This window comes from Marmota monax, unplaced genomic scaffold, assembly GCF_021218885.2.
Source record: "Marmota monax isolate L192 unplaced genomic scaffold, Marmota_monax_Labrador192_F-V1.1 WCK01_AAM20220418_F8-fsc00356, whole genome shotgun sequence".
Lineage (NCBI taxonomy): Eukaryota > Metazoa > Chordata > Mammalia > Rodentia > Sciuridae > Marmota > Marmota monax.
In genome coordinates this window covers 706270-725712 of record NW_026694682.1, presented here as the reverse complement: position 1 = coordinate 725712, position 19443 = coordinate 706270, and the positions used below count along the sequence as shown (strand labels likewise).

Genomic DNA, 19443 nt, shown 5'->3' with positions numbered 1-19443 from the left:
GGGCCGAGGAGCCAATCAGCTAGATGTTGCTGGGGCCGCTGTGAGCCAATCATCAGCCGGCAGCTGGAAGTTTGCTGGCAGCTGGAAGTTTGCTGGGGCCCCTTCGGCTGTGGCTCTCAACATCTTCCTTCCTTCCTTCCAGCACCTTTCTCAAGCCATGTCCGTAATAAAAAAAAAAAAAAAAAGGTGAACAGATGGCTTTTTGCCTAAGAAGCAATAGTAAAGAGGTTATAATGCTTTTGCTTTTTAATCATGGTTTTGTTTTTTTCAGTTGGCTTGGCATTTTTCCTATTCTGAGACATATCAGAATCACAATAATTTCTGTTTATTATAAGCTCTTATTTGCCAAAGCATACAAATAGTATATGTGGTTGTAGTACTTTCCATCTTATTGGAATTTTTCCTGAATTGTCTCTTATGCTATTTTTTTTTTAGTTTCTTATTACCATTTTCTTTTTAAAAATCTTTTTTTTTTTTAGTTGTAGATGGACACAATATCTTTATTTTGCTTATTTTTATGTGGTGCTAAGGATCAAACCCAGTGCTCTACCTCTGAGTCACAATCCCAGCCCCATTTTATCACCATACTCTTTATCTTGCTTTTATTGTTGTTATGTTTCATTTTTGTTTCTTTGTTTTTGAACCAGGGTGTGTCTGTGTTGGCTTCAAGCTCCTACTCTTCCCCCCTTCCTTTCTGTGCTCGGAATCAAATCCAGACATGGTGGACTGGGGCTATAGCTCAGTTGTAGAGCACTTGCCTAGCGTGTATGAAGTACTGGGTTTGATTCTCAGCAGCACACATAAACAAATTAAATAAAGGTAGTGTGTCCATCTACAACTAAAAAAAAACCAGACCTGGTATGAACCTAAGACCTCATGCATGCTAGGCCAGTAGGTGCTCTACCACTGATCTGCATCCCCAGACCTTTGTCTTGCTTTTGTCACAGAGTTGATTGCTTTCCATTTGGAATATCCCATATCCCACTGCTATGTTTTTTTCTTCTCACCTCTGACTCAATTTTTTTTTTTTTTTTTTATTGCTGCTGTTTGGTGGTGCCTGGGATTGATCCCAGGACATTGCTTATGCTAGGCAGACCCTTTACCATTGAGCTATATTTCTAGCCATCTAATTTTGTTTGATTTCTAATTTTGTAATATGAACAAAAAGCCAAATGTATTGCTATGTGACTGATTAGAACATGAAAATAATTTGGGATTCAGAGGGTATTAATTTTTTTATTTCAAATTTAAAAACAAGAAAATTTGGAAAATACAAAAAACTAGAAAAAAAGAAATAATCATTTGTACCCTTATAATAGAGGACTGAATAAGATTCCCTTACCCCTTCTGCCATGTGAGGACACAGTGAGAACACAGCCATCTGTGAATCAGAAAGCAAGCCCTGACTAGACACTGGTGCTTTGATCTTAGATTTTCCAGCCTTCAGAACTGAAAAATAAATTTCTGTTGTTGATATGCAAAAGAAAAGGGAAAGAAAGAAAAGAAAAAAGAATGAATCATTCAGGGCTGGGGTTGTGGCTCAGTGGTAGAGTACTTGCCTAGCATGCATGAGGCACTGGGTTCAATCCTCAGCACCACATAAAAATAAAATAAAGATATTGTGTCCACCTAAAACTAAGAAATAAATTTTTTAAAAAAGAATCGTTCATATTCTGGTACCCAAATAAATCACTGTTACTGCTAGGTGCAGTGGTGCACCCCAGTTATTCAGGAAGCTGAGGCAGGCAGGTCACAAATTCAAGGACAGCCTGGGTGAGACACTCCTGGCTGTAAATATCGTTTTTCCCCCAGAGAGCACTGCTGGAAAAGAAGCAGAGAATAAATAAAAAGATTTGGGGGGACTTTGGCTGTGGCTCAGTGATAGAGCACTCATCTAGCATGCGGGAGGCTCTGGGTTTGATCCTCAGCACCACATAAAAATGAAATAAAGATATTATTTACAACTAAAAAATAAATATATATTTTAAAAAAAGATCTGGGATGTGGCTCAATGGTAGTGCACCCTTGAGTATTCAGTGTTCAGTACCACCCCCCCTAAAAAAGAAGGAAAAAAAGAAAAAATCATCTTTGCTATGTCCTCCATCTTTTCCCTGTGTATGTGTTTGTTTTGAATTTGTGATTATGCTTTGATAATAATACGATAATGACCATATATTTCCACAGATTTGAATCATATCCTCAGTGGGGCTAGAAATGCATTGTATGATTTAAAATAGATTTTCATAGGTGTTCAATAAATGATAAAAACGGTGCCTCATTTCTCATGTGGGAAAAATTAGTAGTATTATTTTTGTTTTGGTACCAGGGATTGAACCCAGGAGCACTTAACCAACTGATTCACATCTGAGACAGGGTCTCACTAAGTTGCTTAGAGCCTCACTAAGTTGTTGAGGGTGGCTTTGAACTCTCAATCCTCCTGCCTCAGCCTCTGAAACGGCTGGGATCACAGGCATGCGTCACCGTGCCTGGCCAGGAAAAAAAATATTTACAACGGTTTTTATGAAGATCATTAAAAGCACACTGCAAATATTTGAAGTGGCTAGGTTTCCTGGCTGTAAATATCATTGTTCTCCCCAGAGAGCACTGCTGGAAAAGAAGCAGAGAAAGAAGCGCCTGGAGCCACTTATGGTGCAGCCAAACCCAGAGGCCCGTCTACGTCGGTTAAAGCCAAGAGGTGGTGAGGAGCACACGCCTCTGGTGGAGCCACAGACTCCGCACAATGATGTCATCCTACATGGTGTGTATTTGGGCTGCCTCGTTTCCTGCTGAGGTACAGTTTTCACAGACCTAGGAGAAGGCAGGAGGAGTCTCAGATGGAGCACAAGGACAATGTTAGCATCGTCACTAGGTACCTTGAATCTTTATAATCACATTCTGGGTCTTTGAATAGAATTTTAAAAATGGTCCCTTTGTGGAAGATATCTTCAAGTTTACATCCATCCTAGAACTATTGTTTTTAGATAGCAAATGAATTAACTGAGGTGCTTACAGTTTGGGGTTTTTAATTTTTTTTTTTTTAATGTGGCTTTAGGGGCTGGGGCTGTGGCTCAGTGGTAGAGCACTTGCCTAGCATGTGTGAGGCACTGGGTTTGATTCTTAGCATCACCTATAAATAAATAAAATAAAGGTCCATCAAGAACTAAAAAAAAAAAAAAAAAAAAATTGGGCATTAGGAATGGAACCCAGGGCCTCAGGCATGCTAGGCAAGTGCTCTACCACTGACTTACATCCCCAGCCCAAAAGAGCATACAGTTGTGGTTGTCACATCATGTCAGAGGTTAACTATAAAGCCACAGGTATGTAGCTAAAAGGTAGCCAAAGGATCATCTTAGGTGGTGAGGGAGGAGGAAGACTAGGGCTAAGACCTTCTCAGTCACGCCCCTTGAGCAGCGCTTGACAAGATATATACTCTGGAGGACCTGTCTCGCTTACATCCAGCGTGGGCAGGGAAAAGGGTTCCCCTCCGGAGGGATGGGCTGGCCGAGAAGTAAAAGCTAAGAAAAGTAGTACTACGAAATAACTGCAGGACACAGAAATATAGGTTCAGAATGGGGGCAGCCATGGGCCAAGCTGACCAGAAGGGTGCACCTTCTGACAAAGAAGGGAGCCCACTTCCTTTTTATTTATATCAGAACACATCAAAGAGATTCAGTAGAAAGTTCTTCACAAGATAGAGGTGGAGCAGGTAGGCTGCTCAGTTCTTAACAGGTCACGCCCATCTCCCATACTGTGCTGGACCTTTAAGGGCAGAGCTGAAAGAGTGTTCACCTGTAATTGGGCAATCTTAATAGCGGGAGTGCCACTATAAGTTCCCAAATTCCAGATCTAACCCCTCACTGGCTTCAGTGCTGTAAAGGTCCTCATGCATCTCCCGTAGACCTACTTTATTTTCTTGGTCTCTCTTTCTCCTTTTTCTGCTCACAGAGTCAGGGACTGACCCCAGGGCCTTGTTCATGCTAGGCAAATATTCTACCACTAGAGATATACCTCCAGCCTCTTGGTATCAATCTTAAGTTTCTAAAATACAACATCAAGTACATGTTACTTCTGTAACAGAGCATGTTCTGTTTGAACCCCAGGCTTGGGCCAATGTCCTTGCCAATATTAGGCAAGGAAGAGAAATGGTGGGGTAGTTCTTAGTTCTGATCACAAATACTAGAACTACCCAGCTAAATACTGGATAATACTTTGATCTTTTTTCTCTTTTCTTTGGGGCTCTAGGCATTGATGGTCCAGCTGCCTTCCTGAAGCCAGATGCTCACGATTTGGAAACCAAACTTCATGTTCTCTCAGTAGGTTCTTCTGCTACAGAAGAAGATATTGAAGGTAGTGTTGATGGGGAAAGCACTCTGGATACTGCTTCCAAGCCAGACCTTGAGGAGATTCTCCAAAAACATGGTGAGGTTTGGAAATGATTATAAGGCAATTTACCTTCTGTAAGGCACTTGACATTTGTAATCTTTCCTTTACATTCTTTCATTGTTAGTTAACAATCAAGATGATTTAAAATTGCTTGTAATGTGGCTTAGGGCTTTATAGAGATGGTAGTGGTAAGCAACTTTGATATCTGAGTAGTGGTCATTGTCAAAAATAGTAACATTTATGCTATTGTCTAAGAAAATAAAATAATTAAATCAAATATAGAATATTAGCTACTAGATATGACTTGTGTGTGTGTGTGTGTGTGTGTGTGTGCGCGCGCGTGTGTGTGTGGCTGAGGATCAAACCCAAACCCAGGATGGTCTGCATGCTAGGCAAGCATACTACCACTGAGTTATTTCCCCAGTTCTTGTTCTTTCTTCTTTATTTTTGAAATGGTGTCTTGCTGAGTTGCCCCACTGGTCTCTAACTTGCAACTCTCTTGCCTCAGCTTCCCAAGTAGCTGGGATTATAGGTGTATGCCACCACACCCAGCTCTTTCTCACTATTTGGATAAATACTGGATAACACTTTGCTCTTTTTTCTCTTTTCTTTGGGACTCTAGGCTTTTTCACTTCTTTTGACAAAAGTTGCTTTCAATACCTTTACCCTGCCTCCATTTCTTAGTTCATGATAATCTAGAACCTACTTTGTACCAGTTGGAGTTCTCATTATTATAATTATAGAGGTCCCTATAGTCTTCTTTGTTCCTTAGAAGAATAATTTTCTATAGGCTGAAATATAGTTCAGTGGTAGTGCTTATCTAACAGGAGCAATGACCTGGGTTCTTTCCCCAACCCTGCACAAAAAGAAGAAAAGCGCCATGACGTGGTGATTAAGCTGGGCAAAGACAGATCCACATCTGCCTGTGCCCTGCTGTCAGCTGGGAAGCCGCCGATGGTTTGAATATCTCTATAAGTCAGGAACTTAACATAAGCAGTCTTATTTGATGGTTCTTGGGCTGGGGGTGTAGCTGAGTGGTTTTGGTATATTCAGAGTTCTACAACCATTATCACAATTTATTTTAGAATATTTTAATTACACCAAAAAGAAACCTTGTACCCATTAGCAGTTGCTTCTTATTTCCCTCTTGCCTCTGCAATCCTATGCAACTACCAACTATGGATTTGCCTTTTCTGGACACTTTTCTGTAAATGGAATCATACAGTATGTGGTCCAACGTAATTTTTTTTTCACTTAGCATAATGTTTTCAAGGTTTATCTATGTAGTAGCACTTATCACTACTTCATTCCTTTTTATTTTGAATAACATTCCGTTATATAGATAGACTACATTCTGTGTATCTGTTTATCACTTGGTGGCCATTTGGGTTTTGTCCTACTTTTTTTTTTTTTTTAAAGAAAGAGAGAGAGAGAATTTTTTTTTTTAATATTTATTTTTTAGTTTTCGGCGGACACAACATCTTTGTTTATATGTGGTGCTGAGGATCGAACCCGGGCCGCAAGCATGCCAGGCGAGCGTGCTACCGCTTGAGCCATATCCCCAGCCCCTGTCCTACTTTTGTCTATTGTGATTTTTTTTTTTTTTTTTGTACAGGGATTGAACCCTGGAGTGCTTTACCACTGAGCTACATCCTTTTTATTTTTTTATTTTGAGACAGTGTCTCATTAAGTTGCTTAGTTTCTGAGGTTCACTAAGTTGGTTGAGGTTGTTGAGCTCAAACTTGCTGTCCTCCTGCCTCAGCCCCTGGAGTTGCTGGGATTACAAGCGAGCACCAGCATACCAGGCTCTATTATGAATAATGTTGCTATGAATATTAATGTAGAGTAGCCTCTGTTATCCGTGGGGAACATATTTTAAGATGCCCTATGGATGCCTGAAGCCATATATATGCTGTGTTTTTCCTATACCTACATACCTATGATAAAAAGTAAAGTATAAATTAGGCACGGAAAGAGATTAACAGCTACTACTAATAAAGTAGAACCATTGTAACAATGTAGTGCAATAAAAGTGATGTGTTGAGGCTGGGATTGTGGCTCAGTGGTAGAGCGCTCACCTAGCACAGGTAGGACCCGGGTTCCTCAGCACCACATAAAAATAAAGGCATTGTGTTATGTCCATCCATACCTAAAAAAAAAAAAAGTGATGTGAATGTGGTCTCTCTCTCAAAACGTGGAATTTTCCCTTTAATGGTTTTGGGCTATGGTTGCCTGTGGTAACTGAAATCACAGATAACAGGGGACTATTGGGTAAGTTTTTGTGTGGACATATGTTTCCACTTGAGATTGAGTTTTAACTAGCCTTGTCTTATCCTTGGGTGTCCTTGAATAAAGCTAATACATTTATGCACTATGTAAGGATAGATCATAATTTTCTTTCATCTAAGATGGTTGAATGTGGGCAGGAAGTGGTTTGGAGAAAAAGCCACACTGTTGTTAAATCTGCTTGTAAACCCATGATTTATTATATAAATCTTATTATATAAGAGTCACTTCAGTCTATGGACACAAGAAAAAAGGAAATTTAGTTTAGGTCCTATTTTTGCTGCTTTGTCTTAAGGAAATAATTTTCCCTGAGCCGCCTCCTCCCAACTGTAAGTCTGAGCACTATGCTTTTATCTCACATGTTACACTTTATGTCACACTTCCATTTACATTTGTATTCCTCTCTAGACTGTATGTCCTATAAACAAACAAAAAACAAAACAAAAATAATACTGCCAGGATCTCCTACTCAAACTCTAGTAAATCTGAGGAAAACAATGAAAAAAAGTGTTTTCATCTCAACAGTTTTAAGTTTTTATAAGCCTGGGGATGTTCCTCAGTGGTAGAGTGCTTGCTTAGCATGTGCAAAGGCCCTGGGTTTCATCTCCAGCACTGGGGGAAAAAGAAAAGAAAAAAATATTATGAAAGATTCTGCATGAATTTTAGGTAGTATTTTAAATATCTTAACTGGAGTTAGTTGACTAGACATAAGCAAAATACAGAAAAATAAAAAAGTAACTGATCTAGAAAATAGGCAATCATTGATTGTGTGTGTGTGTGTGTGTGTGTGTTTGTGTGTGTGTGGTATGAAAAATACGTCAATACATCATAAAACAAAATTTACCATTTTATAGTGTAAGGTTGAGTGGCATGAAGTACATTTACAGTGTTGTACAACTGTCACCAGAACATCTCCAGAACTTTTTGTCATCTAAGAACTTCTTCCTCCATACTTATTCAAAATAATTCCCCATTTCTCCCTGCTCCCACTTCCTAGCAACCACTATTATCCCTTCTGTCTCTACAGATTTTTCCTGTTCTATGTACTTCATATAAATGAAATCATACAAGATTGTCTTTTTAGTATCTAGCTTATTTCATTTAGCATAATGTCTGGGTTTGCCTGTGTTGTCATTTATCAGAATGTCATTCTTTTTAAAGACCAAATAATAATTGCATTGTATGCATCTACCATAATTTGTTCTTTTATTCATCATTCGATGGATATTGGATGGTTGCCTTCTGCTGAATATATTGAATATTGCTGCTGTGAACATTTTTGAACAAATACCTGTTCAGGTTCTGCTTTCAATTCTTTTGTGTATATACCTGGAAATGGAATTGCTGGGTTACATGGTAATTTTGTGTTGACTTTTTTTAGGAATTGCCCTATCATTTTTCTGCAGGTGCTACATAATTTTACCTTGCTACTAGCAATGCACAAGGGCTCCAGATTTTATAAATCCTGGCCAATACTTATCACCCCCCCCCTTTTTTCTTTTTTAATAATAGCCTTCTAGTGGTGTGAAGTGGTATCTTATGCTTTTGATTTGATTTCCCTATTACTACTGATGTTGAACATGTTTTGTGTGCTTATTTTCTTGTATACATCTTTTTTGGAGAAATGTCTAAGTCCTTTGCCCATTTTCTTTCAATTTTTCACATTTTTATTGGTGCATTATAGCTATATACCGTGATAGAATTTGTTGTTACATATTCATATATACACACAATAAAACAATATAATTTGGCCAATTTGGCTCCCCAGCACTGCCTGCCTTCCTTACCTACCCCATCCCTTTTCTCTAGTCTACTGATTTCCCCTTGATTTTCATGAGATACCACCTACCTTTCTTTTCCTTTTTCTTCTCTGTCTTCCACATATGAAAGAAAACATATAATCCTTGATCAGAGTTTGACTTATTTCACTAACATAATGTTCTCAAGTTCTATCCATTTTCCTACAAATTTTTTTAGATAAACCTTTTTTCCCCTTTTTTATTTGTTCTAATTAGTTCTACATTACAGCAGGATGCATTTCAACTTGTTGTCCACAAATGAAGCACAACTTCTCATTTCTCTGGCTGTACACGATGCAGAGTTGCACTGTTCATGCAGTCATACGTGTTCATAGGGTAATAATATCCATCTCATTCCACCACCCTTCCCACTCCCACATCCCCTCCCCTCCCTTCACTTCTCTCTGACCAATTCAAAGTTCCTCCATTCTTCCCTAGGCCCTCCCATTATGGATCAGCATCCGCCTATAAGAGAAAACATTTGGCCTTTGGTTTTGGGGGATTGGCTTATTTCACTTAGCATGATATTCTCCAACTCCATCCATTTACTTGCAAATGTCCTAGTTTTATTCTTCTTTAAGACTGAGTAATATTCCTTTGTGTATGTATACCACAGTTTCTTTATCTATTCATCTATCGAAGGGCATCTGGGTTGGTTCCATAGTTAACTATTATGAATTGAGCTGCTATAAACATTGATGTGTCTGCATCACTGTAGTATACTGATTTTAAGTCTCTGGGTATAAACTGAGGAGTGGGACAGCTGGGTAAATGGTGGTTCCACCCCAAGTTTTCTAAGGAATTTCCATACTGCTTTCCAAAATGACATAATTTTTTCGTCTTTATGGCTGAATAAAACTCCCTTGTGTTTATATACCACATTTAAAAAAATCCATTCATCTGCTGATAACCTTTGTCCATTTTTTACTTGACTTGCTTTTTTTGTTATTGTTGTATGGGTTCTTTATTTGTTAGACATTAACCCCTTTATCAGATGGGTGATTTGTAAATAAGTTTTTCCATTAGATATGTTTTATTTTATAAATTTAAAAAAATTTCTTTATTTATTTGGTACTGGGGAGTTAACTGATGGGTGCTTTACCACTGAGCCACATCCCCAGCTCTTTTTATTTTTTGTTTTGAGAAAGGGTCTCAATAAGTTGTTTTGGGCCTCACTCTGCGTTGTTGAGGCTGGCCTCAAATTTGTGATCCTCCTGCCTCAGCCTCTCCAGTCATTGGGATTATAGGCCTGCACCATCATGCCCGGCAGACTCGATGTTTTAAACAGCTAAATTGGGGTGGCATTAGTGGAAAGGGAAAAAAAATAAGGAGGGGTATGGGAATATGAATTGTCAGATTTGGGGTAAAACATCTTGTGTTTTGGGTCAGAATAGTTAGGATTTCTTTCCTTTTTTCTTTCTGTCTTTGGTGGTGCTAGGAATGGAAGCCAAGCCTTGCGCGGGCTGGGCACGTGCTCCTACAGTGCAGCAGCACTGAGCTGAATCCCTAGCTGGGTTAGGAATATTTTAAGCAATATATGCTTAAACTTATCTTTGTTTAAAAGATTTTCTTTTTTAAGCCATTGTTGTCAATATTTACTTTTCTGCCAGGTATCTCAAGCAGTTTGAACTTTGATGAGGAGGATACTGATGGTGAGGAAGAAGAAGGAAAAAAACTAAGTTTACAGTCACCATATTCAGAAACAGAGAGACCCAGTTCTGCATCCAGCCAGAAATCAACCACAGTATGTAGTTCTGAAACTTCTTCCTTTGGAGCTAATTTGGCTATTTCCCAAATAATCAAATGTATTAAATATGATTACTGATTGAGGATTCCTTCAAAAGTTGTAAACTCAAATTTAGACTTAGAAATTATGACTTCAATTGTTCTGTCTTAGGTTAGCCACTGTAAGGTCATGTCCTGTTTTTTTTTTTTTATTCATTTTTTAGTATTTGGCGGACACAACATCTTTGTCTGTATGTGGTGCTGAGGATTGAACCCCCGGCCATGCGCATGCCAGGCAAGCGCGCTACCACTTGAGCCACATCCCCAGCCCCAATGTCCTGTTTTTTATTAAGTGTCTTCATTACTCTGAATATCCATGCCTTGTTTGGTTATTTAGTGTCTTGTGTTTTGTTGGAAGACTAGAGACAAGGGAGAAATCAGTACTTTTTGCAGAGAGTCTGAGGTTTTCTTACCCAGCCTATTGCTCATGTGTGGTAATCCTTTCAGGATCCAGGAGCTTCCAGTGCTGTGTCCCAGCAGGTTGACAACCAGCTGGGAGAAGTGGAGAATTTGGAGGATTTTGCCTATAGTCCCGCCCCTCGAGGTGTCACAGTGAAGTGTCGGATAACCAGGGATAAAAAAGGAATGGATCGGGGTCTCTTTCCCACTTACTTTATGCACCTGGAAAAAGATGAGAATCGGAAGGTATGAGAATTGATTCCTAAGACAACTTTTTCCCCTCTTTTTCTGTGGTGCTGGGGATGGACCCCAGGGTTTGTTAGGCAAGCACTACCACTGAGCCCCTGAGAAGACTCTTGAGAAGACTTGCAGGAATAGATTGTTGGTGAGCCTCACAACAGGGAGATAAACCTGATAGTTATCTAGTTGGTTGGAAGTGGATTGTGTGTTAATCCCCAGACATGTTTTCATTGTCTTCAAAGAACTATAGTCAAATAGCCAGGATCTATCCTTCCCCACCCCTGCCTGGCCCCAGGGAAAAGACTTATCAGTATGTAGGATAAATAGAGGAGAATTTTTTTTTCATGCTGGGAATGGAACCTAGGGTTTTGCACATGCCAAGCAAGTACTCTACCACAGAGCTATGCAGCCCTAGAGAAAGGTTTTTGTTTTTTGGGTTTTTTTTTAGTTTTAGGTGGACACAATATCTTTATTTTATTTTTTATGTAGTGCTGCTGAGAATTGAACCCAGTGCCTCAAGCATGCTAGGCAAGCGAGCTACCACTTGAGCCACAACCCCAGCCCCTAGAGAAAGTTTTAATGTAATTCTTTTCCCCCCTCTCCTATTATTTAGTTTTGGTTAGTTTTTCTTTTTATCTTGGTAGAACAGGACATGGAAAGGAGAACAAGTTTTAGGGAATAGGAGGAATTGGAAATATGAAAAGAGATGCAAGTTAAATGTCTTGTTTCTTAGCCTAGACATTCTAATTTATGTTTGAGGCAAATTGTGTGGGTGGCAGATACTGAGGATTGAACCTAGGGGCTCTTTACCACTGTTACCACTAAGCTACATCACCAGTTCTTTTTTTTTTTTTTTTTTTTGAGGCTAGCCTGGGAATTATAATCCTCCTGCCTCAGCCTTCCAAGTTACTAGGATTATGGGCATGTGCACCATGCCCAGCAAGTTTGAAGCAGTTTAATACTTGCTAATAAGCAGAGCATTTTGGACTAATTCTAGATATAAGTGGATGATTTTAAGTGCTTAGAAATGAGATGATGATGGTAGATATTATTCATATAAACACTACTTATTGAGGGTTAACAATATACCAGCATGTTAACACCTACAATCACTAAAGCCACAGGGAAACACAACAACAAAATACAAAAAGAAGTTTTCAAAAACAGCTACAGGAAGGTGTTCAGGATCCTGTCTCTCCTACAGATGAAAAGACTTTTTCATGGCATTAGATGATGATTCTTTTAGAAGTTACTGGAAGTTTTAAAAATAAAGGTGTAAAGACTTATATGGAGAGTCAAGTTAATGAGTTCATTAAAAATGTACAGGAGGCAGGCTGGGGCTGTAGCTCAGTAGCAGAGCGCTTGCCTAGCATGTGTGAGGCACTAGGTTCAATCCTCAGCACCACATAAAAATAAACAATAATATAAAGGCATTCTTCCATCTACAACTATAAAAAGTAAATAAAAATGTACAGGAAGGAAATTGTGATAGTTTTGGTGCTAGTGACTCAACCCGGGGTCCCACGCGTGCTAGGCAAGCCCTCTGCTCTATGCCATACTCCCAGACTTCCTGATATTGAATTCTGAGAAGCATGAAGGATTTAGAAAACAGGAAAAGAGTGCTGGGGTGTAGCTCAGTGGTAGAGCACTTGCCTAGTGTGCATGAGGCCCTGGGTTCAACCCCCAGCACCAGTTTAAAGGTAACATGTAGCTAGGCATGGTGGCACATGCCTGTAATCCCAGCAGCTCAGGAGACTGAGGTACGAAGATCATAAGATCAAAGCCAGCCTCAGCAAAAGCAAGGTGCTAAGCAACTCAGTGAGAAACTGTCTCAAAATAAAATTACAAAAAGGGCTGGGGATGTGGCTCAGTGGTCGAGTGCTCCTGAGTTCAATCCCTGGTACCCCCCTCCCCACCGCAAAATAATGGTAGCATATGACCAAAGTTTGTTTTTTTCTCCTTAAAGTCTAAATAAAGGGAAAGCAGTTTCCCATTAAGAAAAAAAGAAGGGGGCTGGGGATGTGGCTCAGGCGGTAGCGCGCTCGCCTGGCATGCGTGCGGCCCGGGTTCGATCCTCAGCACCACATACAAACAAAGATGTTGTGTCCGCCAAATACTAAAAAATAAATATTAAAAAATTCTCTCTCTACCTCTATCTCTCTAAAAAAAAAAAAAAAAAAAAAAGAAAAAAAGAAGGGAAAGAGAGGGACGGAAAAAGGAAGGGAGGGAGGGAGGGAAGAAAGGCAGGAAAGGAAAAGGGGAAAGGGAAAGGGAAATGACCCAAAGATTGAGTGCTTGGTACATGGTAGATATTTGTAAAACATTTGCTGAAGTAATAGGCGGAACCTTGGGGGTTCACTTGATTTCATTTTTTGATTGACACGTTTTCTTTTTCCAGATATTTCTTCTTGCAGGTAGAAAGCGGAAGAAGAGCAAAACATCCAACTACCTGATTTCCACTGATGCAACAGATTTATCTCGTGAAGGGGAAAGTTACATTGGCAAACTCAGGTGACAGCAGCCTTATATCACTATCCTATTATTTCTGATACCTTCATTCCTATGGTTTCAGAACAGTCCATACGCTTTTTAGTTTTTACAATCAGTATGTATAGATGTGGAATCAAAAACGAAAACAACAACGTTAAAAGAAAATCTTAAGTCCCTTCCTTGTCTAATGAAAGATCTTTGAAAAAGTGATGATGACCCTTTGAGCATTTGGAGAGCAGGCAGCTAGGCCTCCCTTCTACTGCTTAACCTCTTCTCTCCTAGTTAGGAAAATACACAGATCCCATTGTGCCTTTTTCTCCTGACACTAGATCCAATCTCATGGGGACCAAGTTCACAGTGTATGACCATGGAGTCAGCCCAGTCAGGGCCCAGGGTCTGGTTGAAAAGGCGCACACGCGGCAGGAGCTGGCCGCCATCTGCTACGTAAGTGACCCTCCCAGCATACCCTTTCTCCTTCACCCCGAGCACCCTGCTGGTGCCACCGCCAGCCGCCCTCCAGGCTCATTTCCATTTCTCTGATCCCTCTTTCTGCTGCTGGTATCGTTTTATTCACATATTCATGTTTTGATTGTTTAATTGTGAAATTATTTATGTAGGAATTATTTTTGACTTTTGTGCTGTTTCTTGCCTCATCTACTCTTCTCTTTTCCTAATGCCACTTAATTCAGACCTTCCTGACCTTTTCTCCATTGACCAGAAGTTAGAATACAGTAAAACCATCTCTTTGCTTTTAATCCTTCCTTCTTTTCTTCCCTTCTTCCTCCCTCTCTTCCTTCCCTCTTTCCATTTCTCAACTTGATTTCCTTTTTTTTTTTTTTGTATTTTATTGAGAGACAGGGTCTCATCACTGAGTTGCTCAGTGCCTCACCATTGCTGAAGATGGCCTCCTGCCTCAGCCTCCTGAGCCATTGGGATTACAGACATGCACCACCGTGTCTGGCTCTTTTATTCTTGATAGTCTTACCAAGTTGCCCAGGCTATCCTTGAACTCCTAGGTTTAAGGACTGATTCAGCCTCCCAAGTGTCTGGGATTAATTATAGGCACATGCCACTGACCAAGCTTCCTAATTTTCATTCTCTTTATTTAATTACACAAAGTAATAAAATTATTTTTGGTATTCTTGACATTGTTACCGTTTGCCGGTGTGTTGGTACTGGGGATTGAACTCAGGGGCACTTATCCACTGAGCTCCATCCATAGCCCTTTGCATTTTTAAATTTTGAGACAGGGTTTCACTAAGTTGCCAAGTCTGGCCTTTGACTTGTGATCTATCTGCCTCAGTTTTCCATGTGTCTGGGGTTACTGGAGTGCACCTCTGCACCCAGCCATCGTCCGTATTTTTTTTTTTTTAATTTTTCTTAGTTGTGTATGGACAGCAGGCCTCTGTTTTATTTGTTCATTTCCATATGGTGCTGAGGGTCGTACCCACTGCCTCACGCACGCCAGGTGAGCACTCCTCTGCTGAGCCAGAGCCCGGCCCATTGGCAGCATGTGTGTGCCTAAGGAAGCCTCATGTTAGGACAGACATGGTCTCTTTTTCTTTTCTGCTTTCAAATTGTGCTTTATTTTCCCATCTTCCAGGAAACAAATGTGCTTGGATTTAAAGGCCCTAGGAAAATGTCTGTGATTATTCCAGGGATGAATATGAATCATGAGCGAATCCCGTTTCGGCCACGAAATGTAAGTAAGGACAGGCTTGATTGGCAAAGGGCTCAAAAAGACAATGACATAACACAGAAGAGATCAGCACAGAGAAAGTGTTGATTCGTTCAGATCCTGAACTGGAATATGCTCACACTCTTCTTTAGGAGAGCCGTCGCCCAAATTCTCAGGATAATTGCAGTTCCAGAGATGCTAGTGAAGTCATTGACTTGAAATCATTTCTTCTGCAAAGAGAAATGCTGGATCATATGTAATAAATAACAACAACAACAACCTGGCTTAGTGTTGAATTTAACTCTTAATTTACCCTTTCTGAAATGGAGAAAATATTTACCTACTTCTGCCTTAAAATAAAATAAATTTGTTATTATACTTCTCAGTACAAAGTAATGATTTTACCTTCCACCAGGATCATGAGAGTTTGCTTTCAAAATGGCAAAACAAAACCATGGAGAACTTGATTGAACTGCACAATAAGGCCCCAGTCTGGAATGACGACACTCAGTCCTATGTGCTGAACTTTCATGGCCGGGTAACTCAGGCATCTGTGAAGAACTTCCAGATAGTTCACGAAAATGACCGTAAGCCACAGGAAGGGCTTTGTGGGAATGGGGACAGGGTTCTGACAAGACAGAAATGATTGCTTCCTATAACTGATAGGAAATTATATTCAGGAGAGAATTACTTCAGAAAGAAAGGATTTGTCTGGAAAGACAAAACTAGACTTTTAGAAGAAAACTTCCCAATTGTTGTTGAAGCCAGGCATGGCAATACCTGCTTGTTAATCTTAGTGACTCAGGAGGCTGAGACAGGAGGATTGCAAGTTTTGAGGCCAGACTCTCCAACTTGGTAAGACCCTGTCTCAAAATAAAAAGGGCTAGGAATGCAACCCTGGGTTCAATCCTTAGTACCAAACAAAAGAAAACAAAGTTTTTGTATCCTCTATATATTTCCTATTGTATCATTTCTTTTTCTTTGTTTTGGTTTTGTTTTAGGTTCTTTCATGTTGGGGATTGAACTCAGGGCATCAATACATGTTAATCACATGGAAATCACTGAGTTACGCCCTAGCCCACACCCACTTTGTTTCAGTTTTCTAATTTAAAGAGAACTGGTGATAAACTGATCCTGAGTTTTGTTTTGTCCCCTGTATCTAAAAATATATTGGGTTTTTCCCTAGTACAATCACATTATGGTCTAACCTCCAAATTTCTTTCTTTTTCTAGCTGACTACATAGTCATGCAGTTTGGACGTGTGGCAGATGATGTGTTCACGCTGGACTACAACTACCCGCTGTGTGCACTTCAGGCCTTCGCTATTGGGCTTTCTAGCTTTGACAGCAAGCTAGCGTGCGAGTAAAAAAAGCAATCAGAGCTGAGCTCGCTTGCTACAGAGCTTTCAGGAGCAGGAAATCGCCACCTTGACCTTGCAGAACATGAAGAGCAAGAGTATGACTCTTTTGGAATGACCCCTGTGTGTGTGTGTGTGTGTGTGTGTGTGTACACAGTCATGCATATACACATGTATGTATTATATGTACACACACACACCCTTCTCCGAGCTCCAGAGACTTGGTCAGGGATCACAGCTTAGCTTATTTTGGGTGAGAGAGGGTTTAAAGCACAGACAGATTCTTGTCAGGAGTTCATTAGTGGCTCCTGAAGTTATCACCCAACAGATTCTGTGCCTCAAGAGTGAGATTCTTATGCTTGGAGATTTGCAGCAGAATCAGATTCTAATGATTAAATACTTGGGTCTCTTTTTTAGAAGGCCTTTTCAGAGAGTGATGGTTTCCTAAATTGCCTTTAGTCTCCCGGGCAAGAGCCTACAAACTTTGTCTTCAAATGGCCTAATAATCTCTCTCACAGCTACTCAAATCTGCCTTTGCAGTGCAAAAGTAGCCATAGATATTTCATGCACAAACAAGTGTGGCTGTGTTCCAATAAAACTTTATTTACAAAAACAGGCAGCAGGCCAGATTTGGCCTGTGGGCTCCAGTTTGCCAACTTCTGCTTCAGGTATATCCATATGCTTTGTGGGCTTGAACATCTTCCAGAAGGGGCCTGTCTGTGATCATGGAATCGTGAGTAGAAAATGACACCCAGGAGCAACAGTTTTATGGATTGTACCTTAAGGGGTACTTGTGCTACAGCCATTGTTATGTAGCTTTTACCTTGTTTTGGTGCCAGTGGCTCTAGATTGTTGTCTACCATAGGGACCAAGAAAACCCAAAGTTAGTGATCATTTTGAGCCCACACAGGTGATTGAATTCTGCTCTCCCATCATAAGCGAAGGTAGAGCCTGCACTGTACTCCCCTGGAAGAAGACCTTATGTGCACCAGGAAAACAGCTTAGAAGTGTGTTTTCTTTATCAGAGGGAGTGTAGTATTTGTTTCTTGGGACCAGCTTCTTTTTCCATGGAATGGGAAGGTTCTAACATCACAGTTCCCCTTGTTTTCTTCCCTCAGGGTAGGTGGGTAGGCAGCAATCTCAGTGGCTGTGACAAGATTTGTGATCAACGATGTGAAAATTTTCTTTAATTGTCGTTGTTTCAGTTTAGGCTGAAAGCACACACTCCAGAGGGGACTTAGTTCTAGTGAAGACCGAGAGTCCTTTGATAGTTGCCCTCCTTCTCAACCCACTGTGCCTCCCACAGCTGTGACACCATGGTGCCACTAGTGTGGAAGGCCACACACACTTGCACACATTGCAAGAAATAAGGGAACATTGTGTGCAGGAACTATATCAGTGTCATTGTCAAGAGAGGTGGCAGAAGAGATTTGGTGAATACCGCTAGTTGCCTCTTGAGCTCTGCACACCTTTCTGGGAAGAGCTTTGGGCCCTTCTTGATGTCCATGTCACTAGCCCCCTAAGGCTGGTCCATCAGTGCAGATGCTGCTCCCGTCACTTTTCCTCTCAGATCCTAAGATTTCTACTGAGTCTTTCAGGTATGAGCTCCTCCCAGCAAATTATGACTTTTACACAAATTCATGGGCACCACAGTGGTATCTGAACTTGAGAATCCAAAAACTCTGTGAGTTCTATATTGAGCATCATTCAACTCCCAAGCCTTTGGGCACTGAGCTGTTTGCCAGCATGAGGCAAGGAATCTGATGCGGCTCTGTAATATTTCCCTCCTTTCATCCCTGCTTCCTGTTGCTGCTCCTTTCTCCACATCAAATAGCCACATAAAGACAGGAGATCCGGGAGATGAGGAGATCTCATGCTCATCCCCTACTGGCAAGGCGGCCTGCTTGTTTCGACATAATTGGTTTCCACCTCAGGCATGCTTCCCATAAAGTGCCTCATTTATAAAAGTGCCCGAAAGCCTGTCATACCTCTGTCCCCACCGTGCTGATGTACCGTCTAACAAGTGACCCTTGTTGAAGTAGAAAGCTGTCCACTGATTTCCTGTCCTAGGATAACAGTGTCTGGGAATGGAGGACCTACGGTGGGGTGACTGGATCTGATCCTGCTTCTTCCTACTCTCTCTGGCTCAGAAAGCTACAGACCCCAGTTTCATGTACTCTCGTCTTGAGTGTGCAGGTGATTGGTTTTACATAAATTGTATTTATACCTTTTGTATGCTACAGAAATAAATGATAATTTTATAAAAATATGAACGTCATCTTTCTCCTGATCTCATCCCTCACAGTTCCTCTGTCAGGGTCTCTAGTGAAATTTTTCATCGTGTCAGCAGTGAGCTGATAAGGTCTTTGTGATCAGTATCAGCACAAACTTTGGACCTGGGGTAGAGCAGGAGGCTGCAGACTGAGCTGTCTATTTTGGAGGCTACCAAGGCACATCATCCATGTGACACCAGAGCTTACTGGTAGCAGGACCCAGAGCTAAGCTGACAGGCTACAGAGAGCAGCCTTTATATCACCTGGACACTGCACTGCTGAGCCTTCAGGATGTCTTTCATAGTCATTGCTGCCAAACAAGTGAAGTGTCTCATGGTAAAAGACCCCTCCCCCACCTCTAAGAATTCACATTTTAAGCGCTACCTTATATTGATAAGTTGAAAAGAAAGCATATGTTCACAAATCTTTAGTAGGTCTCCCTGCACAAAGCAGTGTCATGGCAATAATAAGACACAGGAAAAAAGCAGGAGCCTGAAGCAGGGTGAGAGCTGGAGCCTGTGCTCAATTCCCCCTTTTAATATTTTATTTAGAGACAGGGTCTTGCTGAGTTGCTAAGGGCCTGGCTAAGTTGCTGAGACTGGCTCTGAACTCACGATCCTCCTGCCTTAGCCTCTCGAACCACTGGGATTACAGGCATGTGCCACCACACCTACCTTAGCATTCAGTTTTTTTTTTTTTGTTTTGTTTTTTTAATGTTAGTTGTAGTTGGATACAATACCTTTATTTTATTTA

The 19443-nt window shown here is 40.7% G+C and overlaps 1 protein-coding gene and 1 non-coding gene across 6 annotated transcripts in view; both read left to right on the top strand.

Annotated features, from left to right (window-relative positions):
• Tulp3 (TUB like protein 3) overlaps window positions 1-18686 on the top strand; it is a 67490-nt gene extending 48804 nt beyond the window's left edge. The window contains exons 3-11 of one of the 5 annotated variants that reach the window (XM_046423394.2): window positions 2599-2758; window positions 4318-4419; window positions 10079-10212; window positions 10701-10898; window positions 13291-13403; window positions 13712-13826; window positions 14986-15084; window positions 15476-15647; window positions 16293-18686. In XM_046423394.2, coding sequence (XP_046279350.1) covers window positions 2599-2758; window positions 4318-4419; window positions 10079-10212; window positions 10701-10898; window positions 13291-13403; window positions 13712-13826; window positions 14986-15084; window positions 15476-15647; window positions 16293-16426 — 1227 coding nt within the window. In that variant the 3' untranslated portion in view covers window positions 16427-18686. Of the gene's footprint in view, window positions 1-2598; window positions 2870-4242; window positions 4420-10078; window positions 10213-10700; window positions 10899-13290; window positions 13404-13711; window positions 13827-14985; window positions 15085-15475; window positions 15648-16292 lie in introns of those variants that run through there. The other 4 variants (XM_046423393.2, XM_046423391.2, XM_046423397.2 and 1 more) reach the window with 4 other exon arrangements.
• On the top strand, window positions 12514-12587 carry Trnat-agu (transfer RNA threonine (anticodon AGU)). The gene has a single exon. It is a non-coding gene; the product is annotated as a tRNA-Thr (tRNA).
• Window positions 18687-19443: the final 757 nt, after the last annotated feature.